Here is a 25,620-nt window from a genome sequence, read left to right as displayed (position 1 = left end):
GACTAGAGATTTACTCAATCTCAAGAGCTCTTTTTTCCTGGTTAAATACATGTGTGTGTGTGTGTGTGTGTGTGTGTGTGTGTGTGTGTGTGTGTGTGTGTGTGTGTGTGTGGCAACAATAGCATTGTAGCAAACTGTATCATATGACAGATCCCCAATGAGCATGCACTTGCTTGTTGTAGTGTAAAGCTGCAGCAGCAAGGTTTATAAATGCAAAAGAAAGTGATGAGAAGGTACACATCCTGCACTTTTTATCAACTTAAATTATACAATAAAGAAGTTCTTACAACAACCAGACGGATGTTTAGAGGAATATATCCTCCTTTCTTTGGTTTTCACATGTGGCCAACAGGTGGCTGAGGTGAAGTTTTCATTGAGCTGAAGTTTTGGTTTCGTGTGGTTTTGACTTTTTGTCAAATTTTGTGTTAAGTTTGTGCATTACATATGCAACTAAAAAAACACAAGTTTAAGCCACATAACTACACACACATGAAAAATACAGAAAGTCATTGTTCCTGTTGCATGTTCTGTACCCAACACAATCTTTATCTCAGCACTTTTCATCAGATCAAGTCATGTACAGTCAGTTCATGTCTAAACAGGAAGTTTGGACATTGTAGTATTTTGCAAGGAAATGCTGACAAAGTTGCAGAACAGTATGATTAATATTTGTAAACTAACATTTTAATATGTTCTCCTTACATTGCACAAATTGGTTCAATGTGTTCCACAAATACAATCAAAGTTGGAAGGTTACATGGTTATACAACGTACCTTGAACATCCAGTTTAACATCAATGTTTCTCACGAGGAGTCCGTTTTGATCAAACACTTCTGTGCTGTATTGGCCCGAATCATTCCTCTCGACGTTTGAGATCTTGAGCGTCCCGTTGTCGACGAAAAACTCTGTCCTGTTTTTAAATGACCCATGTATCATCACCTTTCCTTTCTTCAGGGAGAACACGTTTATGACTCCGGTGGGAAGCTGTTTCTTACACAACAGCAAATATCCGCTGGCGTTGGTCATCAACTGGATGTACACAGATCCCCCGACAGTAGAGGAGCACAGGGAAGTGTTGCGGATTGCATTGCATTTTGTCTCAGCAGCCGGAAAAAGAGCTAGAAAAAAAAAAGCCACAGATATCAGCTGAAGTAAATAAACTACATGGCATTATTATAATGGTGCGGTCTTTAGAGGATTTTTACCCTGCGTTACTCCAGCTAACATCACCAGAAGAAGAACATGCTCCATGCTTCACTGTCATCCGGAACTGGACTAACCTCAATGGTCGTTAAAGATCTGTTCTTTCCTGAAACGCCTGGAATAATGGTGATCAATCTCAGCCCACAGGTTGTGCTTGACACTGACAGGAAACAGTAGATGGGTGTTGGTTGGGTAAGGTGGTTTAAAGGCAGGAAACATGTTAACCGTCTCATTTCTCGCAAAAACAAGATTCTGGCAGACTCTGCTGAAGTATGCTGATCCGAGAAGCATGTGAAAAATAAACCTTCTGTCTCAGAGATGCATGAAATAACCGAGACCTCTAAACAGCATTCATGAAGGTGTGATACAATGTTAAAATTAAGTGGAGCATTCTTACCTTTTACACCATGAAAAGATCCAGGAAGGAACATATGTTAATGCATTTGTTTCTGCTTTTTGCAGCACTTTTTTATTTGCAGAGCATTTCCATTGTTGCGTTTGTTTTTAAATTTGCATCTTTTGGGCCGTACACTAAAACAGTGCTTATAATGATTTGAAAAACGTGTAAAAACAAACAAACTGTAAATTCACAGGGTTAAAACTCATATAAAACACTGTACATTGGTGAAACTATTGTATTGTATCGTATTGTAAATATATTCAAATTTAGGTAGTCAGTGATCTAATTTCATCCACCTCTTCATCTGACAAAACCATATAAAGAAATGATCGGCCACACCCTAATGAGCTTAAACTCAAACTACAGTCTCCTGGTTAGAAGTCTTGTTTTTACTTGAAATGCAGAGTTGAGAAGTTGTGGTTATTTCACAAGTCACATTATTTCCTCCAGATCACACTGGTCGAAATCTTTTTTCCCTTGGTGTTGAAATCACACACGTGAAATTTAATCTCCGGTTCCTGTTTGCTCTCGTGTGACTGTTTCAACATTTTTTAACCCTTTGTTTGGAAAACATTTTGCCAAGCAACTTTAAAAATGGAAGTGAAAATTTAAACCATGCACAGACAGACGTAATGACCGCAAGAGATGAAATGAAACTCAGTGTATAAAAATACAGACCATCCCCCCAAAGAGTCACAAAGGTCGATCCTTTTGACTGATTCATCTTGCAACAACCTTTTACATAGTGGGGAGAAATGTCCAGGTGCATGTTACTGTCTTAAACTCTTAAACTCATTTAAATTCAAAGGGTCTCACATAATTATGAGTTTTTATGAGTCTTATTTATAAATGATCTTATAAATGATCATTTCTAAACAAGTTAAAAACATTGTTAGAAATTGCGTAAATAAATAATTTGAAGAAGTCCAGAACTGTTGCTGTGAATGACAAATACATCTTACAGTGAAGTCAAACTGAGAGAGTTATTCATAACTTTTATACATTATAGTTAATGTTTGCAGATGATGTCACTTTGTTATATCATATATAATGATTGTGATTTCATGAATAAACCTATCTTGAATGTTTCTCTCTCTTGGGCATACAGTCTCCATGTATGCTAACCAAACATGTAGTACAACACATTATATTTACTATTGAGACCCAGATTTTATTCAGAATGGATAAAAACGTACTTGGACTTTTTAATCCGTTATTTCTTCTTACAGAGACAAGACAAACACCTCATCTGCACCTGTAACTGAAACAGGACCTTGCAGAAGCTAACTTCCTTGTGCAACAAAAATACATCTTTGAAAAACAGAACTATCCCTCAAAACGTGTCCATCACGAGAGTCTCCTTTAAACCATTTCAATGTACTGTATGTCCTTTCTATATCCTGTTGGACATGATCCTTGTGTTGAGTCTCCTGAAAAACGACCTGCTTTTGGACAGTTTAAGCTTTTTCTTCTTCCAGTCCTTGTTCTCTTTTTGGTAGATGCTGTCCCAGCTGTCCTCCTCCTCATCTCCTACCCAAGGCCCCCAGGCCCCTCCGTTCAGGTCAGGGTCAGCCCGTAGGTCCTCAGATGGGTACCTTACTGGCACCGCAGTGCGATTGTAGTACACCAACCGAGCCAGCAGCTCTTTGACAACGTCTGGTCTCTGCTCGGACAGGTCAAAACGCTCATAGGGGTCTCCAGAGATGTTGAAAAGCCACACAGATTTCCCGGGTGTAGTGTGGCGCTCCAGGTTCCACCAGCTGCCGGGAAAGCCTGGAAGCATCTGTGGAGGTGTCCAGTCTCCGTAGCCGGGGTCACCTGTTAGGAGTTTCCAGTCTCCGCCTCGTATGGAGGCCTGCACGGCTGTATTCCAAATACCATATCCATTTTGCAAGGAGCCGCTGCGTGCACGGTTATACAGAGGGTCAATATTGTGGAGGATCTCCAACCTGGGTGACTCCTTCCCCTCGCTGATGGCTTCCCAAACATCATACCCATCCAACCCCTCCGTCATGGACTCATTGGCACCTGCCAATCCCACCAATGTGGGGTACCAGTCGGTTATGTGCACCAAGGCTTTACTCACCCTCCTCTTTTTCCTCAATAGAGGACTGTGGACAAAGCCCAGACCACGGACACCGCCCTCCCAGTAGGTGCCTTTACGTCCTCGGAGTGGCCAGTTGCTGCCGCCAGACAAAGGCTGACCACCGTTGTCCGTAGAGAAGATGATGACACTGTTCTGGTAGTAACCATACTTGCGAAGAGCGTATGTTATATTATGAACTGCCTCGTCTACAGCTGAGACCATAGCAGCATATTTCCTGCGAGCTACATTTCCCAGCCCGCGGTATGGGTAGATGTACTCCCGTGGCGACTGCAGGGGCGTGTGCACGGCTTGGAAGGAGAGGAAGATGAAAAGCGGCTGGGACTGAGGATCGTGGGTCGCCAGGATCTTGCGGACTCTCTGCGTGTACAGATGGGTGGAGTATTTGCCCCTCTTACCCCAGGCAACCGACTCCCCCTCGTGGAGGTCGAAGCCACATCGCCCTGGACCGTCACAGGAGTCGTAGGTGTAGTAGTTTACGCTGCCCGTTAAGGAGCCGAAGTATGTGTCAAAGCCCCGGCGAGTGGGCAGGCACTCCTTCTTGTAGAAGCCCAGGTGCCACTTGCCGACCATGTGGGTGGAGTAACCGAGTTCCTGCAGTCGCTGCGGGAGGGTGACCTGGTCGAAGGGCAGGCAGTTGGGCTGGCGAGGCCGGATGATGGAGTGTTGCAGGCCGGTGTGGATTTGGTACCTGTAGAGCAAATGATTAAGAAACTGTCAGGCAGACAATTGTTCCCATTTTCACCCTAATCCTCATGTACGCTCAACACAGCAGGGAGAAAAGTTTGTTGTCTCCATTTTTTCAGTATAAAAAGCGAAGCATTTAAAAAACATTTGTTGTACTTATATGAGATAGATATGAATAAGCAAGGAAAATACACTTATTATACTGTATATAGATTCTCTGATGTCACATTTAAAGTTATGCTTGAACTTTTTTACACTCATACATTCAAAACAGGATTCTACCCATTTATCTATTTAACATCTCAGCAGAATCTCAACTAGGAAAAAAAGAAAAATAAATAGAATTGACATTTTTGTTTTATATTTTGAAAAACTTTCTGTAACATAATGATTATTTCCCCTTTTTGCCATTTGATGATGTCACCACTTGTTTAGGCCCTTCTGGGTAGTCACTTCCTGTTAAGTCACATCTTAGGTTTGCAGACAGATATGCTGCATGCTATGGAGGTAATCCACTGCCATCTACTGTGAAGCATCATGAAGGCAAAGCTGTAAGTTGTTTAATTTGATAGTAAATATGTTATATATTTTTTATAAAATAATTACTGATATATTATCTTTAAGTTTGATAAGATAGAACAAAAAAATCTACAATGAACAATGTAATCCTTAGTTATGAACACAGAACGCTTTTGTTTTTATTTATAGCTTTAACCAACATGTTAATAAGAAAGTGAGACAGTAAATGAAAACATTACTAAAACCCTGTCTTCATATGCTAGTGTTTATTCAACCACTAGTTATTTAGCCAAAATAAATGATCATTCTCCTTTAACTATAGCCAAAATATACATTTCTGTGTACTTCATCTCAGTTATTTACTTCTATTCCTTTCTTTCCATTCATTACAGTGTTATAGCTTACCCTGCAGATGTATACATCTGTGTTTTACATTAATAAAAAGCTAATGAGAAGAGTAGAAAAAGGAAGTAATTCAAGCAGCCTCAGGTCTGAGGACAAACTCTTTACCTGCCGGTGATGAGTTGACTACGGGATGGTGTGCAGATGGGCTGGATGTAATAATTCTCCAGCTTCACTCCGTCTGCAGCCAGTTTATCCAGTGCCGGTGTCCTGATGTCAGAGCTGTGGTAGCCGATGTCGTTGAATCCCTGATCGTCCGTCATGATGAAGATGATGTGAGGAGGCTGCGGGACGGGAGACGTGTCAACAAAAGTTTGATCAGGCTCGATTTCCACCTGGTTAGGACTCATCATGTCCCAGGTCAGGTACCCGAGGCTGAGCAGGCTCATCATAGAGAATCCGGTAAGAGCTGTCGTGGCCATGGTTCCTGTGTCACTTCCTGTCAGCTGTATTCACTACAATGTCACCAAACCATTGTGCAGTGAGGCTGAGGATGAGAACTAGTAAAACTCATCAGATGTTGACCTTTTAAAAAGTCAATCTGAAATGTCTGTGCCACTACTGGAGAAGTTACACCTTCATCCTTACTGACTCTCTCAAATGTTTCAGCCTCCCTTGAAAACATTTCACCTCCCCTAGTGGTCTCATTAACCCCGCCTATTTTCCCTACTGCCTCGCTATCATAACATCAGCCCCCTACCACACAAAAACACACACAGAAATGTTTCCACTAACTCCAGGTGTTAATGGGTGACTTAACGTCTCACATTAGTTCATTTTTAAAATGTATTTGCAGATATTTTTGCGAAAATGTTATATTCTGCTTAAAAACCTTAATTTGCTGACTGCATTTCTAAAAGCAGCTTTAAACATGAAAAAAGCAAAGCCTCACATCACCCTCCTCCTCATTCATACCATTTCATGGTAATTTGATTCCAATGGACCCAGTGCCTACTTCACAAATTACTAGAAAGCATGAAAAAAAATCCCTCCCATCTGACCTGGTTTGAAGTTGATGACAGAGACTCTACAGAAGGACCCTCACTCTGAAAAACATGGTGTGGGGGAGATTTGAGTCTTGAGCCGGCTGTGGGGCCCTGCAGACACAGTCACAGACACTGTTTCCCCTCTTAACTCCACTGCACTCACAAACACTCTCTTATTATTCCTGCTCTTTTATGAGGGCTGCGGACCTGAGGAGAGAGACAGAGCAGACTTCACCGACTCTGATAACATCTCCAACCAGGCGTCAAAGAGCCACTTTACAAATCATGCAGCGGGTCAACAGAGAGCAGCAGGACTGCCTCAGCTACAGCAACTTGTCTGTAGTCCTTCATCATGCTGCAGAGTCACTTAGACTGGGAGTTGAGGAAGTTATGAAATGTAGAATGATTCATGTGCAAAATATACCAATGCTAATTTCAAAAGGAAGGGTGGTAAAGCAGGATTTTTCAGCGACACAGCTGAAGCTAGAGTATATGAGGTGAGATGACACACCATTAGGGGTTCATATTGCCCTAAAATCCTATCTTGTCCAGGGCTACATTTTGGTGTGTGTGCCACTACAATCTGGCATGGATATTTTGTGACAGCACTCCCATAAAACAAGACATTTTGACCACGAGGCTGACCACATTTTACAATCTATATGATGTGAAAAATTGGTCAGGCAGGAGGCCAAAGATACAGACTGACAGACTCAACAATCATGGTGTCATGGAGCACAACACACATGCTGCCAAACTCTTGAGGGAAGGCCTCATCATGTGTCTCACTTACTGTTACACTTTCCCATAATCACACGGCGGCCATTTTACTGTGACATAACTCTCAAGTTTGTCATACTGCTGTTCTCAGGGTTGCAAGTCAAATAAATATCCAGAATCTGACAAATCATTATCATTTCATCACCTGATAATAGGTAAACAACTGAAAAAACGATGGATAGAGAAAATCTGGCCATATTTCAAGTTAAAACAACACATTAGCTACTCAGGCAATAGCCTAGCTAACCTAAGCATTCAGCCCTTTACTAGCTAATGTAACTGTTAGTTAGGAATTGGCTGAAAGCTAATATTCGGAAGTGTAACGCACTTCTTAAAACAGGATTAATTACTAGCTAACACAATGTTAGCCAGTTAGTTGTTGAATGCTAACATTAGGTGTTGTCTGACAGTGTAATTACTCTTGTTTACTTTGAAATATGCCCTGATGTCCCTCAAGATTTTGATGTTGGAAAAATTATAATGTTTAGTCGGATTCCCCAAATGTATTCAAATAACAACCTGGAACAGAGCAGAGATACATTACGGCACACAACGGCATTTGAGTTTCCCACCCTGAGTGAGACGTTAGAGGAAAATGGCAGCTGTGTGATTGTGGTAAACAAAGAAGCTAATTTTAATTACTGGTGCCACACCGTACAATTGAGCCAGTGCTTAGATCAAATTGTGTAGACTAATTCCAGAAGTATTGATGTATAACACTAATATTTTCATCTTCTGTATATTCAAAGTGGTAAATGTAGTATAATTTTCACTTTAAAGACTCAGTTTAAAACCCAAGTCTGTTAAATAACCCGAGGTCACTGAGGTGAAACATGGCCTCCACATTAAAATGAGATCTGTCAAAGTCAGGAGTTGGTCAACACAAGAAGGTAAAACTAGCACACCTTGCAAATGTTGATATTGGTCACAGAGAGGCATCTGGGCATTGAGGTTGTGGGGCAGCCAAAGGAAGTCTGAGTCTCACATAAAGGGCATGAAGCTGTGGTCAGGAGTGTTTGCCCAGCAGCAGCAAAGGAGCAGAGCCTCTGAGTTTAAGGCAGGTCAGACCAGGAACGAGAGAGAAGAAAAAAATATTGAGGTGCACCTGAAGGTTAAACACTGTTTATTTATGTAGTTTTCCTAGAGGGAGCAGCTCAGGCAACTGAAGGTCTTTCAAAAATCCTTCAAAAAACATAATGATGTTGAACATATCTGTGTGTGTGTGTGTGTGTGTGTGTGTGTGTGTGTGTGTGTGTGTGTGTGTGTGTGTGTGTGTTTCAGTGTTTTGCATGTGTGTTTCCAGGAAAGTAAGAGTCTCCAGGTCTTTGGGCAGTCCCTTCAGAAATGTGACTTGTCTGTTTTCTGTTGGTCAGAGATGACTGTAACTGCGGCTGCTCAACAACAACAGCTCCACTGCCACCACACGAACATAAACAACACTCATAAACTCACACACACCGACTCATACACAAATAAATATTAACATAACCATGAGCCCACATACTTGTAATGCTCTGAAATCTGAAAAGATCTTAATAGGTCGAACCCTAACCCCCACCCTCAAATACTTTACAGCTTACATCACACTCCTTTTGAGCTGTCCTGTCGCCAAAATAGAGATAAAATGTTAGCCAAGAAAAGCTGTGATGACCTTGTTTATGGCAAAAGTTACAATCCACAACGAATGGGGCTTTTAATAACCCTTAAATGTTGAACAAAGACACCTTGTTTCCCGAGGTTATTTTCAGTTATTTGTTTTTCATCTCGTCCTGCTGCTCATGTCAAAATGACCGAACAATAATAATAAAAAAAGATTATTAGCATTCTTGTAAACCTGCATCTTTCTAATTCCAGTTATAGTACGAAGTATTTGAATTAAGCACAAGCGCTCAGTGAAAAAAAACTCACCGCAACCCAAGCGGCATTGCCAACTTCAACAGACCCAGGCTCCGTTGATGCAAGCTCCAGGTATTGACAATGCCGAAACGATATACCCTACAACAGCATAGACACTGTGACTGTGGACAGACACATCCAGGTTTACCCCAACCGGAAGCCCTGGATGAATCGGGAGGTTTGGCAGCTGCTGAGGAAGAGGAACACCGCCTTCAGGTCTGGGGATGGGGCTCTCTACAGCACGGCCCGGGCCAACCTGAAGAGAGGCATCAGAAAGGCCAAGTTGGAATATAAGAGGAGCATCGAGGACCACCTGGATAGTAACAACGACAGGCAGGTGTGGAAGGGGTCTAGCAACTCACCAACTGCAGGACCAACCGCAGTGCTGCAGATGATCTTCTTTGCCAATTTTGAAGCAGAGTCACCAGATGCAACCATACACCACCCGGCGGCCCACAGCAGCGCCACTCTCACAGTGGAGGTTAGTGAGGTGAGGCGCACCCTGTAGTACTGAAGAACTGAGCGGATCAGCTGTCTGGAGTCTTCACCAGAATCTTCAACCAGTCACTGTCCCAGTCCACGGTTCCACCTTGCCTGAAATCCTCTACCATAGACGCACTGCCAAAGAAACCCCACATCACCAGTCTCAATGACTACCGGCCAGTTGCACTCACTCCAATGGTGACGAAGTGCTTTGAGAAACTGGTACAGGGTCACATCGCCTCATTCCTTCCACCAACCTGGGACCCACACCAGTTTGTCTACAGGGCGAACAGATCCACGGAGGACGCCATAGCCACAGCCCTTCATGCTGCACTATCCCACCTGGAGCAACAGAGGAGCTACGTGCGGCTGCTTTTCGTGGATTACAGCTTGGCATTTAATTGTTTCTCCCGCACAGACTGGTGGACAAACTGGTGGACCTGGGTCTCCCGCATGCTACCTGCATGTGGATCAGGAGCTTCCTATCTGACCGCAGTCAGAGGGTGAGAGTGGGCCCTCATACATCCACGGCCCTCAACCTCAGCACCGGCTCGCCACAGGGCTGTGTGCTGAGCCCCCTGCTCTATACCCTCTACACGCACGACTGCCCCCCCACTCACCACAGTAACACCATCGTCAAATTTGCCGACGATACCATGGTGTTGGGACTCATCTCTGGGGGGGATGAGACCGCCTACAGGGAAGAAGTGGAGCGACCGACTGTGTGAGGTGGGGAGAACAACCAAAACCAAGGAGGTCATAATTGACTTCAGGAAAAAAAGTACAGACATGTTACCACTACACATCAGCGGGGACTGTGTGGAGAGGGTGGCTGACTTCCGCTTCCTGGGAGTCCACATCGAAGAGAAACTGACCTGGAGCGTGAACACCTCTGAGCTGCTGAAAAAGGCCCAACAGAGACTGCACTTCCTGAGGGTGCTGAGGAAGAATAACATCTCGCAGAGACTACTGGTGTCCTTCTATCGGTGATGCATCGAGAGCACACTGGCCTACTGTATATGTGTGTGGTACAGCAGCTGCACAGTAGCTCAGAGGAAAGCACTCCAGAGGGTGATCAAAACAGCTCAAAAGATCATTGGCTGCCCTCTCCAATCACTGGAAGAACTACACAACTCCCGCTGCCTCAAAAAGGCGCACAACATTATTAAGGACAATTCACATCCTTGACACACTCTGTTTGAACTGCTGCCGTCAGGCAGACGATACAGAGCATTAAAAACAAGGAGGTTGGCAAAGGGGCTAGTACCGTCACCGGGCACAGAGAAGGTCATGAGTTGGATTCCACAGCTGGGTGCTTTCTTTAAATCCTCACAATGCAATGGAAGGTAGATAAACCCAAACAGATACACACTTCAGGGTGGCAGGGCTGTGTATTGGTTAGCAGTGTTGACTACCAGGCAGAAGATCCGAGGTTTGATACTGTCCACATGAGCTACCCTTCCTGTTAACATGAGTTACCCTCCCTGAACAACATGAGCTAGCTACCCTCCCTGTCCATATGAGCTACCCTCCCTGTCAACATGAGCTACCCTTCCTGTTAACATGAGCTACCCTCCCTGAACAACATGAGCTAGCTACCCTCCCTGTTAACATGAGCTAGCTACCCTCCTTGTCAACATGAGCTACCCTTCCTGTTAACATGAGCTACCCTCCCTGTTATCATGAGCCACCCTCCCTGTCAACATGAGCTACCCTCCCTGTTAACATGAGCCACCCTCCCTGTCAACATGAGCTAGCTACCCTCCCTGTCAACATGAGCTGCCCTTCCTGTCAGTATGAGCTAGATACCCTCCCTGTTAACATGAGCTAGCTACCCTCCCCGTTGACATGAGCTAGCTACTCTCCTTGTTAACATGAGCTAGCTACTCTCCTTGTTAACATGAGCTAGCTACCCTCCCTGTTAACATGAACTACCCTCCCTGTCAACATGAGCTAGCTACCCTCCCTGTCAACATGAGCTAGCTACCCTCCCTGTCAACATGAGCTAGCTACCCTTCCTTTCAACATGAGCTAGCTACCCTCCCTGTCAACATGAGCTAGCTACCCTCCCTGTTAACATGAGCTAGCTACCCTCCCTGTCAACATGAGCTAGCTACCCTCCCCGTTAACATGAGCTAGCTACTCTCCTTGTTAACATGAGCTAGCTACCCTCCCTGTCAACATGAGCTACTCTCCTTGTTAACATGAGCTAGCTACCCTCCCTGTCAACATGAGCTACTCTCCTTGTTAACATGAGCTAGCTACCCTCCCTGTCAACATGAGCTACTCTCCTTGTTAACATGAGCTAGCTACCCTCCCTGTCAACATGAGCTACTCTCCTTGTTAACACGAGCTAGCTACCCTCCCTGTCAACATGAGCTACACTTCCTGTAAATATACGCTACCATCCCTGTCAATTTGGGACCAAATCTCTCTGTGTTATTGGTTGCTAGAGCATGCCTTTCCCATACACCCCCACAATACTAAGACAACAAGGAACTCCAAGCCATTTCCTAATATACAAATAAACCAACCCCTCTAGCCTTTTCACTATTGATATCAGTATTTTATAAATTGACAATGGCTACATCAGCCTAGGGAATAATCCAATCTGTAAACACCATAAGTTTAGCTTGTAACCCTGACATCCTTCCTAAACCCTCTACAACATCGTTCCTCAGCTGCTCCATCTGTTCACTGTCATTCAGGTCCCCATTATACCACTTACCCAAGCCCTTCACTGACTTCTCCCTAATGGATGGATATTTCTTTGTTATAGTATCATTGAAACCCAGTAAGTGGTCTGATTTGTCAAAGAAGGTCATTCTAGTGTACTGAACAAGTCATACTGAGTTTCTGTTGACCTTTATGTGACTCACCGGAAATTTGCAGTTCACATTTTATGACTCTTATTCTTATCATATCTACATCTCTCTGTTTCTGTTCATTCACGTAAATGCTGGAAGAAGGTTTTGATAGGAACATTTATCTTTACAAAGTAAAGTTTTTAAACACCTGGAAACCAGGTTCCTTCACAAAGTCTCTGAGTTGCATTTATTTGTGCTGTAAACGTGTGGTTTGTTTGTTGGTTGTGCATTGCCTTAAGTTATCAGATTTCTTCCAGAGTTTTGAGGAAATGGCAAATTTAACAACGCTTCCTCATCCACTTCTTAACTGAAGTGCAAATAAAAAATTAATCAAAGTGTGGTAGTTTTTCCTTTCATTGACCTTTGACCCTCTCTTCTGTGTCTGTGGTTAATTATTTTTACTGTCAGATGAAAAGCAAGCTTAAAGTTCAAAAAGAGAAGCAGCGTCTGAAGCTTAAACCAACTAATAACCTCAGAACACACAGAAAAATAGAGAGACACGCTCGCGGCCTCTACTCATTTCCGTGACTTTCCAAACAGGTTGTAAGCCTTTTCTAGAGAACCATGAAATGCAATAATGAGTTGAAAGGGAAGCAGAGACTGGGGGAGCTGCTGCTGCTCTGTGTCGGTTGGCTCCAGATGTTGGTTTTGGCTAAAGGAAGAGGTGCTGTTACTGAATACGTCTGCTTCCCTTCACCATGAACACTACCTCCTTTCTCATCAAAGCAGCCCTGCCGGTAAACCTGCACATCACTCTCCTCTTAGCCCAATTTTCTAATCTGAGTAAGACTGGATGGAGGTTTTCTTTCTTCCTGAGTGCCAACCTGTGTGCCAAAACCTTCTCTCCGCCCCTCTGCGTACAACAGCACCTTTGTTTCTACAGTTTCCTTGACATCCCTTTTTCACGTCATCTGTCATCATTTTTCAACATCAGCTTACCAATCCTAGTAATTTTAGGATGCAAGACTGTAAGCTTTCTTTCCTGATCAGTTTGGTTGATTTTAAAAAGCCTCCCTAATGCTGATATGAGAAATCACTGACAAACAGTCAGTGACTTTCGCCCTACAAAGGCAGAGAGAAGCACCTATAGAAGCACTGGCTGACTTACAGGCTAGCTTTCAAACATCTTAACAGATATATATTATGTGACACCATCAGTTTAGAGCTTTCAAAGTTGATTGATATGAACATTAAAATCAACATTTCTACCTTACAGTGCAGATGCATGAATGCGATGCAGTCTGTCGCCACAAAAGCTGAGGAGAGGAGAAGGTTTGTTATCTACAAACGACTTCTGCTCTCTCAGTTTCTCATCCTATTTGACTCCTTTTCTTAAGTAAGTAACTTCATCGTGATCATTTACAGTCCATTTTTCATTGATATATTTGATAGATCAAAGCTGGCAGCTAATTAGATCTGCTTAGCTAGTTAGCTGTAGCTAGAGATGTTGCCCACCATATTTTAATTTAGTTAATTGGATATAAATTCAACAAAAGGCTGGTTTATCAAAGTTATTATATTTTATTGTATTTTTTTTACAAATAACATGTAGAGAAAATATGTGAGTACATTCAGTTTCAGTTACCAAAGGTTTACTGTGGCAAACTCCCCAACAAGCTAGCTTTCATTTGATATAGCAATCTGTGCTTTCGCTATCTAGCCGGTTATTGTAATACATGAGTGCAGGTTTTACAGCCAGGGAATTGCTGCTTTTTACTGGATTGGTGTTTAGCTGACTTTTGTAATTAGCCCACAGCTAACTCGAGCAAACACGTTAATATCAGACCATTCACACCATTTCTGAATCAAGCGTGACCTCAAAGGTGACTGAAGCTGTGTTTGTTTTGGCTCTTAAGGAGCCGCAGCATTTGCTGGGCAGAGAGCCAGAGGCACCAGTTCATTATCTGAAGACACCTGCATCGACATCTGACCAGGACTCAATAAGCAGTCATACTGGACTTTGTGTAGTTTTGGAAATTAGAAAAAGAATTAGAACCTGCTTTTTAATAAAATAACTGATCAGTCATACTCCTATATACTGAGATATTAAGACATATTTGAAATGAGTTTCTATGCTGTTCTTTACAGTGACACATTAAAGGTCATAACAACCTTACTGGCTGTAGTTATAGGTAATTACCTGCAGAGTGAGCGCAGATGTGAGCTGCTAAACGTCTGGAATGTAAAGTAGATTTATTTCCTGTGAAACAGAGTGCCATTGATAAGGCTAACCTGTGTAAACATCCCAGTCATTTTTATTGCAACATGTCATCAAAGCCGAGGGAAATGCTCTTTTTTGTCTGCTGAAAGATGTAAAGTTATTTAAGCCCTTCTATGTTTCTGATTAATTTGTTTTTCTGTGACTTAACCTCAGTCTCTAAAATGCTATTTTACACATATTGGTTATTAGTTCTGATTAGTCAAAGGAAAACTGAGAAAATATTGCCTGTCCCATAAAACCTTGGTGGTCTGTAGCAACACTAAAAACGGGAGCTGAGTCAGCCTCGTAACCAGCTCGTTTTGCCAAACCTGTGGTGTGCGTGTGTGCGGCGTGTGTGTGTTTTGGGGAGAGGGGTTTTGGAGGATTGTAAAATCAAGCTGATTGAGACCCACTGAGCTCTGACGTTGAGTTTGTAATACACACTTCTTTCCTTTCCTGGTTGTTGCTCCATGAATGGGACTCTTTCAGTCGTTTGCTCCTGCTGACCCTCTGCTTACCCAAAACTCTCCTCTAGGTCGACCCAAGGTTTCTCCACCAGCTCTTAGATCCACTGCCCAGACACCTTTAGTTTCTTCCCAAACCAAGGCTTTTATCCAAACACACCTGATCCACAGGAGATCACATTTTCTGGCAGTTTTTAAAGTGTCTGTTTTTTTCTTGATAGCTTGTTGATCTTCTAGCTCTGTGGTTGAAGGATTTTTTTCCAACGTGAGAAGAGAGACAAGAAACCTAAAGGTACAAGAGTAACAGCTGAAATGGCAGCCAGAGGTGGGCAAGAAGGAGCAGTTTGTATTAAGAATTACTGGATATAATGTGTGCTATTTCCTCAAAAATTAGCCAGTGGTCTAGGTTGGCCCACTCCTTTCATTCCCACCTTTGAGTGTGGGCACACAGTCCTCACTGCTGGATGGATCAGGGCTGGCTTTGCTCGCTATGAAAGGAAGCATGGGCCACCGTTGAAATTTAAATTTTGTGAGAAGCATTTTTAACAGGGATAGGTAGCCGGCTGCAGACAACCAACTTATTTAATTTCCCTTTAATTATCCATCCATCTATTTTCATTCATCCCTTTAACTGGAAGGTCACCTAAACATTTACACAAAATGTTCCGAAATTTAATGTTTGAAATACCAACAAATTAAGAGTTGTAAATCAAAGTCTTGTACAAATAAACAGCAAAAGGAAATTACATCAATTGGGATGGGCATTCTCCTAAAGCTTGCTCTTTTACTAAGCCACCAGAACCTGCTAATTCATGCTTATTGTCAGAGGGAGCCAGAGGATGCCAGCATTCTTGACAACAAAGAAGAACCAGACACCATATACAAGCCTCAGCAGGCACCTTGAGGCAGCTGTTTCAGGAAGCCTTCACGCTGCCTGGAAGACGGATAGGATAGCTTACATGGTCTCTTCCAATAAAATCAGACTGGCCCAGGGGAAATTACCTTTAAGGCGAAACTGATCCAAATCATACAGGCCCTGACTAGCTGAGGTAAGTGGCTCGTGTGTTCTTAGCAGCCAGGTTTCCTGTCCGGGAAAGGATTTGCAACTGAGCTTAAATTCAGCTTACATTGAGCAAAAACCATAGGAATGTTATGGGCAGGTAGAAAGGAAGGGGGCGGAAAGAGAATGTGTCTTTGTCTGTTGGTCTGAATGGTTTGATTTGATGTTGGAGCCATTGTTGTCTGCTATGCTTCTGATGCACAGACTAGAATTTTTTTTTAAAAATACCTTTCTACTTAAAAACACAATAGTTGTTTTTTAAGTACAGAAGGACAAATCTTTTGCATGAATTACTGGCAGACTGTTTAAGTACTACACCTCCCATGATGCATTGCAGAGGTAAACGGAACGACTTCCTGAGTTCATAGTTCAACATGCTCCCATGCGTGTTTCGGGCGAAGTGCCGTTGACTGAGTGCGAAATGTGGCCAGTTTTAATATGAAAATACCAGCAGCCTTTACTTTTCCGTGGTCGTTTGTCAGCTTCTCCGTGTGTCGAGTATGTCCGTGAACGCATCAAAGCACGAGCTGATCCAGCTGATCTACCAACATCTGAAGGAGCAAGGTTTCCACTCAGCTGCAGATGAGCTCCAGAGGCACAGCCCACAGGTCAACACACACACATACACACACATGTAGCCTACACAGTGGCAGAGATGTATAGTTAGGAAGGAGTTCGCAACAATGTTTCACATTCTGCACAAACTTTGAAAATAGGAAGAAGTAGTTGTTTCGCTTTGGTATTCTGCGTATCAGCAGACTTCTATTACTCTAGTCATACACTCTGCGGCTGATAGGTGTGCTAAACCCCTGTCCCATGTTGAACTGTCTTCCAATTACGGTCGTACAGACGTTATGAATCATGTATAAACTTACTGAAATGTGTGTTTACAGCCTAATACGTTTACTTGTCCTCACTCTTCCAGCTCCACACTCTTCCGTGAAGCTGTTTTCAATCTATCCGTCATATATTCATTGTCTTTTTATGTGCATTCGTCTGTTTCTGTGGGCGTTCTTCCTCACCAGTCAGGACCCAGTATTTTAAGTAGTTATTGGGTCTTAATTTTGGTCTGAACAAATGTTTAGTTATAACACCGACAATAGCTTAAATTAAAGCTATTTTGAGACATGAGAATTGAACTGCCTCCCACATCAGCTTTTTTTCAGCAGTGGAATTAGAAGGAAAAAAATATGTTCAGTGCATAACAGTGTTTCAAATTAAAATAACGGACCTTCAAACATTTTAAACTATTGTTTTGTAATATGCAGTTATCAATAACCTAATGTATTAGTCAGCTAAATGTAAACTTACTGTAGTTCAGGGCAGTGGTTTTTAAACTGGGGACTTAACAGGGAAAATGTGATAAAAAATAATTGATTGTGGTTGTAAGGCTATCAACGTCGTGATTGCATGATGTCATGTATCATATATTATACCTTTATAAACTGTTTAACCACTGTTTGCTGTTTGTTATTTTTCTTCAGGGGGGGACAAACATACCTGCTTCTTTATCGGACATCTACAACTCATGGTTAAAGTGAGTTTGATGTCTCTCTTTGTTTTGCAGTACTCCTTGATATGTTGGTCGTGATGACATGTGCTATATGAGTATTGTTTCTGTTCCTGTCAGTGACTCAAAAAAGAAATGGCAACCTGACTCCAATTTGAAAGAAACAGGAAGGACTCCAGCTAAAGGTATGACTGCTCCTGTCTTGAAACTCCAAAAATATACAGCATGAACCCATACTTGCATACTTACAACTTTTTATGCACAGCCACGCCGAAGAAAAAGAAGGACAAACCTGCAAAAAAAGCAGAGACACAAAAAAAGAAGGTGAGTTTTTGTTTTGTTTCCTTTCTTGTGACCGTGATAACGCTGGTTTCTAAGCATACTGGTCTTTCTGTTTGTTTCTTTTTTAGTCTGTGCCAGCGAAAAGGAAAAAAAGTGAAGGTAAATCTGCAGAAAAAGTCACAACCAAGGCAAAGAAGTCCAAGACCCAAATCAAAGCCAAGGTTGCAGCTGCTGGAGGAGATGATTCAGACTCTGACAGCAGTTTAGATGTGGAGAAATGGAAGAACCTGTTGCTACAGATGACGGGTAGGTGTGTGCTGGAAAAAGAGTCACTGAAGGAGATCATTTGTGTGCAGGATAAGAAGAATCACAGAAATGTAAAGAGAAAGCACAACGCCAAAATACATTAGCAACTGTTAATATTTCTAAGGACCAAGCACTGAAACTTTCACAGATATAGGACTCATATTTTGAACAATTTTGGAGGGTTTTCATCATTGAAAGAGACGGAGGGTGGAGAAAGTTCAGAGGGCTGGAAAATACTGGACATAGAAGGAGATGAGTTAAAGTTGTAGGAGAAAGACAAGTACCAGACATGACAGCACCACCCATGAACCACCTCACCATGGGAAACAGTGATTTCATACAGACAGAGCTGTGTACAGGAGCTGTGTGGTTGCCATTGATGTTTCAGCACTTGTTTGTTCAATGTCTTCACCATGTTTACTCAATCCACAGAGGCTGATGTAGCAAAGATGGACACTATCAATGCCCTGGACTCTTCTACACCACCCCAGAAAAAGAGAGTGAGGAAACCCCGGGCTAAGCCTCCTGCAAAAACAGACACTCCTGTTCAACAGAAAAACGAAATGGTGGAAAAGAATGTAACGGTGGAGGAGAAGGCTGTGACAGAAACACAGACAAATAAAAGTAAACCCAAGCAGAGAAAGACAAAAAAGACTGCACCTGTGACCTCCTCTGCCTCCCAGAGCCCAGAGCAAAACATCACCGCTGTGGAGGACAGACCAGCGACATCCATTGTCTCCCCGTCAAAACAGACACCAAAGAAAGAGAAAAGGAAAGCTGTGACTCCCAGTGAAGAAAAATCTGATGAGACAACGTCTGAGCCCAAGAAGAAGAAGAAGAAGAAGAAAAAGGAAATGACTGAAGAGAATGCTAATGAGACCGTTAAAGATGGAAAAGACAGAAAAAAGGGAAAGAAAATAAAGGATATAGTCACAGAGGAGGAGTCTGGTGATAAACCTGCGGAGGAGAAGAATAAAGCAGAAGGAACAAAAGCAGATAGTAAAATAAATGAGACAGGTGAAGAAATTAAAGAGAACAAAGTTGAAAGTGTTTCAATTTCTGAGCCAATAGTGTCTGAAAAGAAAGCCAAGAAGAAGAAAAAGGTGAAGACTGATAGTGGAGAAAACTCAGAGCAGATATCTGAAAAAGTTCAAGATAATTCGGAGCCGATAGCTGAAGAAAAGAAAGCAAAGAAGAAGAAAAAGACAGTTGACATTGAGGAAAACTTAGAGCTGATATCTGAAAAAGTACAAGAAAATTCAGAGAAGAAAGCTGAAGAAAAGAAGATGAAGACAGTTGACATTGAGGAAAACTCAGAGCCGGTATCTGAAAAAGTACAAGAAAATTCAGAACAGAAAGCTAGAGCAAAGAAGAAGAAGAACAAGAAGACGGTTGACAGTGAGGAAAATTTAGAGCTGATATCTGAAAAAGTACAAGATAATTCAGAGCCGAAAGCTGAAGAAAAGAAAGAAAAGAAAGAAAAGAAGAGGAAGAAGATGGTTGGCGGTGAGGAAAACTTAGAGCCAATATCTAAAAAAGTACAAGAAAGCTCAGAACAGAAAGCTGAAGAAAAGAAGGCCAAGAAGAAGGAGAGTGCTAATAGCGAAGAAAATACAGGGCTGGTAGTGAAAGAAAAGACGATAAAGAAGAAGAAGAAAAAGGAAAATCCTGATGAAAAACTTTTAGAGCAGAAAGTTGACGAAAAGAAATCGGAGAGCAGTGAAAGAGACGAAACACCAATGAAGAAGAAAAAGAAAAAGGACTCATCACTGGATAAAGATGCGCCTGACACAGAGCCACTACCTCCAACTAACCCCGAGGCACCAAGTCCTCCAAGAGAGAAGAAGAAAAGTGAGTAGATTACTTTCACCAAGCGTGAAAAAATCCAAATTAGCTGTTTTATCATGTTTGAATTGACTTTTTTCATTTGTTTCTTTCAGATAAAAGCAGGTTGAAATCAGCTGAGGATCAAGAAACAGCACAAGATTGCATCGAAATACAAACACCCGTCAGTGACACCCCAAAGAAGGTATCACAATACTGTTCTCTGCACCATTTCACTGTGTTGCAGATTGATGTTGATTTGTCAGAGTAATGATATATTATTCTGCAGCTGCTCAGAGCTCTTTTTGAGTTTACTCATTTCTTTTGTATTTCTTCACAGAAAAAGAAATCCTCAAAGAGTCATGAAGATGTTTGATTCTTTATCCCTGCAGAACTAAAGGATGAACACATCCGTCCAATTCCTAATCATATTTTAATGGTTAGAAGGATCACTTAAAACTGTAAAAAGAAATTAGCTTTTTTTATTTTGGTAATTTTTATCCTATTCATGTTTTAAGTGTAGATTACCATTCTACAAATGTTTTCTTTTATTAGTTTTATATGATATTGCCATTTTCATGGCATGGTAAAGAGTTTTATAGATGATTGTTTAATGGAATGGAAAATCCCTACCTTGGTTTTTTTTGTGAAAGTGAAATTCAGTCCTTCATTGACCAGATTTACTGCCTCTCCGTCTCAGGAATTCTTCCCATGATGGTCCTCAATCTCAATTTGTTATACGTCACAGCATCTATTTGACAGTTTGATATTTATTCAAAAATATATGGAAAATATTTTGACAACCAACTTTGGTATTGGGTTTAATATATGTATGTTTGTGAAAAGCATGTTTTCTAAAACTGAAGTTTTAAATCTTTGATAAAGCTCTCATATATAAATTGTACATGATGCTTTTGATACAAAATAAACTCCTTAGTTTTTTTTAATTATTTGTCTGTGCCTTCCTGTAGTCTTTTAAGTCTGTTGAGGACAGAGAGGAACTGAGACAGATTGATGTCAGTGGTGTTTCTGCACAGTATACTCACTGCTGAGTCAAGGCTCTGTCTTTGCCAGATGTGTCCGTTAGGTGGCGCTGCAGAGACTGGCTGAGGTTAGACAAAAATCGACGAAGAAGAGCGTCGGAATTTGTTGGGTTCCCCGGCTACAGTGACAAATCTAACCATGTATTAGAAGATGTACCGAGCTTTGTATCGTTTACATTTCTAGTTGTTAACCTCGGCATTTCCAGATGTGGAGGTTGAACAAAGTTCGTCACAAAGCTGGTCGACAAGGCGACAGCTCGGAGGAGTTTCGATTAAAGAGGCGGGAGCACGAGAAAGGTGAGTGATTTAAACGTTGAGTTTAATGTGTTTATTTTGAATGTTCGCGTGTAACGTTCACGGACCGTTCGTTAATATTAGCTTAGCTACTTTAACACATCATGTGGACAGTAGGCTGTGACGTGAAAAGAAAACAGTCAATTCGGTCTAACTAATAGCAAACCAGCATGTAACAGAAAGACAAGAGCCCTTTATTGGTCTATGTTTATGCTGTAGGACTGAGACAGGCCCGCAGAGACAGACAGCTTGTGAGTAAAAGACTCCTGCTGACTGAAGATGAGGACCAGCCAGAGGTCACCATGGACACTGACTCGGGAGAGCAGGTGAGACAGACGACATGATGGTGATGGGTAATACATTGATCACTCATGTTAAACTTGTCATATGAATTTGCTCCTCGTTTCCCCAGGACGTGGTCAGTTTGTTCCACAAACTTCAGCACAGCGGGCCAGAGATGGAGGTCCACCTGAAAGCCTTAAGTAAAGCTCTCCGTGACCCATCAGCACAACTCACCTTCATCAAGTAAATTTGTCGCCACATCAGTTGAGCCTTAACAATGTTACCACCAGTGTATTCTTTATTTCTCATGTGTCATTAATCTTTCTTCCCTCTAGGCAGGAGAACAGCATGCATCTTCTGGTCGGTCTCCTCACTGGCTCTAATGCTTCGTGCCGTCTGCAGGCTGTTCGGTGTCTTCATGAGCTGTCTCATTCTCCCCACACAAACATGGCACCAGCATGTCTGCCTGCCACCCCCTACCTGCTCACCTACCTGTCTGGCCAGAGCACAAAGTTCACTGTGAGTACCTGTGCATACCCGGCACTATGTGTTATTCTCACCTAAGTAAGCAGGAGAGGTTTGAATTCTCATGTGTGTCTTTTCATGTGTTCACAGGAGCTCTGTCTTTACACATTAGGTAACTTATGCCCAGAAAGTGATGCTGTAAAAGAGAAACTCCTGGCTCAGGGAATCATACCAGCTCTGGCCAGCTGTATAGAGGTAAACTTCAATAATGTAACTATGTCTCAGCTTTATTAGGGGAGTCACATTATGTTCTCTGTATCTTGTTAATGTGTCAGTAAATCTATGTCAAACAATTACTATAATTTCTGCAAAGCTATTGAATCAAAATCTAATTCCCCACATAGCCCTGAACTGATTCCACATTATATTATTAATGATAACATGTCTCTCTTGATGGTTCTGTGTGTGTTTACAGAACCAGAGACATAACCTTGCAGTGGTGGAAGCTGTGGGGTTCACTCTCTCTCAGCTTCTTCAGACCAAAGATGCAGCAGAGAAAATAATCCCGTAATGACACGCCAGTTCCTCTCTCTTTGCTACGCAGCTGTTCTTTCAAATGCTATTAAAATAATTTATCTTTTGAGACATTGCTTGCATAAACACTGCTCTCTTCTTCTCTGTATGCAGGATGGTTTTGGCCTCCAGCTTACCTTCGGGCTTGTTATCAGTCCTGACTCCTGACCCAAAGTTTGGCCTGGCCCCAGCCATCGAGTGTGCATGGTGTCTGCACTACCTTGCATGCAGGTGAGGTGTCTTATATTTACTCAGCTGTCATTATATGTATCTCATAATCAAAACAGTGTAATTTAACGTATTATAATAGTGATGATCTGTCTCTCTTCTGTGTTTATCTCACTCTCTAGCATAGAGGATAATGGCGTGTTGTTGGCTCATGGGGCTCTGTTGCAGTGCAGTTCCCTGTTAATGTCACTAGGTGGTGCTGTGGCTCAAGGAAACAAAGAAGAGGGAATGGAGCTTGTAAGACAACAAGTTGATTAAATGTGGGATTTTATTATGTTAGTTGCTTGTTAAAAGTTCATTTGTTCTGCTCCAATTTTACTCTTTTTTTTTTTAAACAAATAAGTACCAGTACTTTCAATATCTGCAGACAAGTTTTAAAAGCATACCTGAAGTGTTTGAATGGATTTCTTACCCTTTAGAGAACTCACTGGTTTCAGCTTGTATCAGTATGGTATTAAAATACATTGCATCGACTTGATGCATGCATTTATGCTTCTTTAAATGGCAGTGTTCTTCCTCTCCAGCTCATCTGCCCTCTGCTGAGGTGTGTGGGAAACCTCCTCTCCTCCTGTCCAGTGGAAGACCTGAGCACTAAAGTGGGTGACGTTCATATTGTGGTGACTTTGTGTGCACTTCTTCAGGCCTACATGCAGACCCAGCCAGCCTTGGCCAGAGAGAGCGCCTGGGTCCTCAACAACCTCACAGGTTAGAACGCACACCACAGACACTGATCTGCGCCGATTTTAAACTTGTGTAAATTGAGATTTCAGCTTTATGTGCATGAGCGTCATTTCATACTAATAGACATATTTTTGGTTCACATCTCAAGGTAAAATCTGTCAGTAGTGAGGGTATAAAAATAAAGCTGGTTTGCTTTAACACTGTAGTTTGTGAAACAGTTAGTGTAGTCCTCCTGCTTTTATCCTTTTATCTTGTACACATGTAATTGTGGAGGTGTCGGGGGAGAGGGTGTTTCATACTGTATTATGTTTTGTTCCGATGTATTTTCAATCTCCTGTTACAGCGTACTCCAGTGCTTTCTGCTCCGCTCTGCTGACTCTCAACTTGGTTCCTGGGCTGATCCAGCTCCTCCCTTTCTCTCAGGGCATCAACACCATGGTCAGTGCAAACTCAGGCCAGACTTTAATAGAACATTTTACGTTCTTTGTATTATTATTAGCAATCTCATCACTGCTCTGTTCTGTCTTGTTATAATCAGATCCTGAGGGTTCTGGCAAATATTGCTCACAAGAAAAAGGAGTTCTGTGTCCAGCTAGCTCATCTTGGTTTGCTGTCTGCGCTCTGTGCCACGCTAAAGATGGCCGACCAAGAGATGGTGACCCTTAGTATGGATGTCATGTTCATGCTGGTAGTTAGTGGTTCAGGGGTAAGTGATTGAAACCTTTGAAATGATGACGTTGCTCAAAACCAGACATTGATACGTTTTTACCAGACGTTTGAAGCAGCTTGTAACAGATGTATTTTTCCCCCTCAGGTGGCGGAGGAGTTTGTGAAGCAAGGTGGGCTCTCACTGCTAGAGGCTCTTCAGTACAACAGCGAAGGAGAGATCAGACGAAGAGCAGCATATCTCCTGGAGAACCACCTACTTTCATATTCATCCTAATGCTCGGTAAAGACTTTCATACAGTTTGTTTAGTTTGTTGAATAAGTATTAACTCATAATTTTTAAAATGTCTGACACCATCTGTTTGCAGGCAGACAACATCTCATGTTCCTGAGCCAACAGGACATCATATTTCCACATGTGGGCTACAGGTTGTCACATAACACGGGTACCATGAGGACACACACGACAGTACTGGACTTCCTGTTCACTTTTTGCAGTCTTTAAAAGAGAATTGTTGTATTTCCAGTCATTTTTTATACCTTTTTACAGTCTGCCTGTTTGAAAAGTTAACCGCTAATGTCTTATCAATGAAGTTTTACCATTTGTAAAGATAAAATATATTTTTTAATAACTGACGCTCAGTACCTCTAGTCTTAAACTCATCCTCAACATGTTTTGTTCTGCATTTTGTGCCACCATAACTTGAGAGGCTGCAGAACACAGGTGTAAAGTTGCTAATCTGGAACACCTCCTGCACACACAGGTGTTTATATGACTGTAAATATCTTGAAAGAGGGTGCTGATGACGTCACGTGCATTTTGAGCTAATAATGCATTATCATTAATGACTGTACATTATTAAATCTCTGAATAAAAGCGTTTTACTTGCTGTTGTTAGTTCACTTCATTCAAATATTTTCGTGAAATTTTAACAAATTTTAATTGAATTAATTGAATGAATTAAAAAATAATAATTTTAATAAAGAATTTTAATAAAAGAAAAAAACAACAACATTAAGAATGATTTCCCTCGTGTGTTTTTGTAATACCTTGGGTTTTTTAATGACTAAAGCAACATTCATGTCTTCTGATGGTCTGGTTTGCTTTTGTACGTCATACAGAGTAAGCAATTAATTTCAGTCTGTTTCATAACCAGCGAAAAACTCCTCACAGGAGCTTTAAGTCAAAGTACAAAAGTATTATTATCAAAATATACTTATTGTACCAAAAGTAAAAGTAGTCATACAGAATGGACCATTTTATAATATACAGTATATTATCAAATATTGGATTATAATCGTTGATGTATTGATGTTAGCTAACTTTTCATTTCTGTATATTTATTTTTATATAAAGGTTATTACACAGAACAGCACTAATGCCTTACTAGTCCTGTCTTAAGCACACAGACGT

At 41.8% G+C, this 25,620-nt stretch overlaps 3 protein-coding genes across 4 annotated transcripts; 2 read left to right on the top strand and 1 right to left on the bottom strand.

Moving 5' to 3' along the window:
• Window positions 1–2,984: 2,984 nt before the first annotated feature.
• Window positions 2,985–5,738, bottom strand: arsia (arylsulfatase family, member Ia). Its single transcript, XM_069670393.1, has 2 exons — window positions 5,425–5,738; window positions 2,985–4,399 (listed from the first exon to the last, which is right to left on the bottom strand). Exons 1-2 carry the CDS (start codon window positions 5,736–5,738, stop codon window positions 2,998–3,000), a joined length of 1,716 nt encoding a protein of 571 aa, XP_069526494.1. The 3' UTR covers window positions 2,985–2,997.
• A 10,200-nt stretch (window positions 5,739–15,938) lies between these two features.
• LOC138598786 (uncharacterized protein DDB_G0286299-like) lies at window positions 15,939–20,921 on the top strand. 2 transcript variants are annotated; one of them, XM_069670646.1, is made up of 8 exons: window positions 16,374–16,391; window positions 16,535–16,660; window positions 17,537–17,589; window positions 17,683–17,747; window positions 17,828–17,886; window positions 17,973–20,001; window positions 20,091–20,179; window positions 20,315–20,921. In XM_069670646.1, the coding sequence occupies exons 6-8, from the start codon at window positions 18,564–18,566 to the stop codon at window positions 20,348–20,350; spliced, it is 1,563 nt and encodes a 520-aa protein (XP_069526747.1). In that variant the 5' UTR covers window positions 16,374–16,391; window positions 16,535–16,660; window positions 17,537–17,589; window positions 17,683–17,747; window positions 17,828–17,886; window positions 17,973–18,563; the 3' UTR covers window positions 20,351–20,921. The 2 variants fall into 2 exon arrangements, with proteins under 2 accessions (XP_069526748.1, XP_069526747.1); XM_069670647.1 differs by lacking the exons at window positions 16,374–16,391; window positions 16,535–16,660 and adding an exon at window positions 15,939–16,041.
• Window positions 20,922–21,111: 190 nt separating this feature from the next.
• tmco6 (transmembrane and coiled-coil domains 6) lies at window positions 21,112–25,096 on the top strand. Its single transcript, XM_069670173.1, has 13 exons — window positions 21,112–21,314; window positions 21,531–21,637; window positions 21,724–21,836; window positions 21,929–22,112; window positions 22,209–22,313; window positions 22,534–22,625; window positions 22,746–22,862; window positions 22,982–23,096; window positions 23,384–23,564; window positions 23,884–23,978; window positions 24,079–24,246; window positions 24,355–24,489; window positions 24,575–25,096. The coding sequence occupies exons 1-12, from the start codon at window positions 21,224–21,226 to the stop codon at window positions 24,481–24,483; spliced, it is 1,497 nt and encodes a 498-aa protein (XP_069526274.1). The 5' UTR covers window positions 21,112–21,223; the 3' UTR covers window positions 24,484–24,489; window positions 24,575–25,096.
• Window positions 25,097–25,620: the final 524 nt, after the last annotated feature.

Source organism: Semicossyphus pulcher, unplaced genomic scaffold, assembly GCF_022749685.1.
Source record: "Semicossyphus pulcher isolate SPU_LCO1_2020_fin unplaced genomic scaffold, fSemPul1.0.p SCAF_2, whole genome shotgun sequence".
Lineage (NCBI taxonomy): Eukaryota > Metazoa > Chordata > Actinopteri > Labriformes > Labridae > Semicossyphus > Semicossyphus pulcher.
The sequence above is the reverse complement of the archived record's forward strand: the minus strand, read 5'-3'. Positions and strand labels throughout refer to the sequence as shown.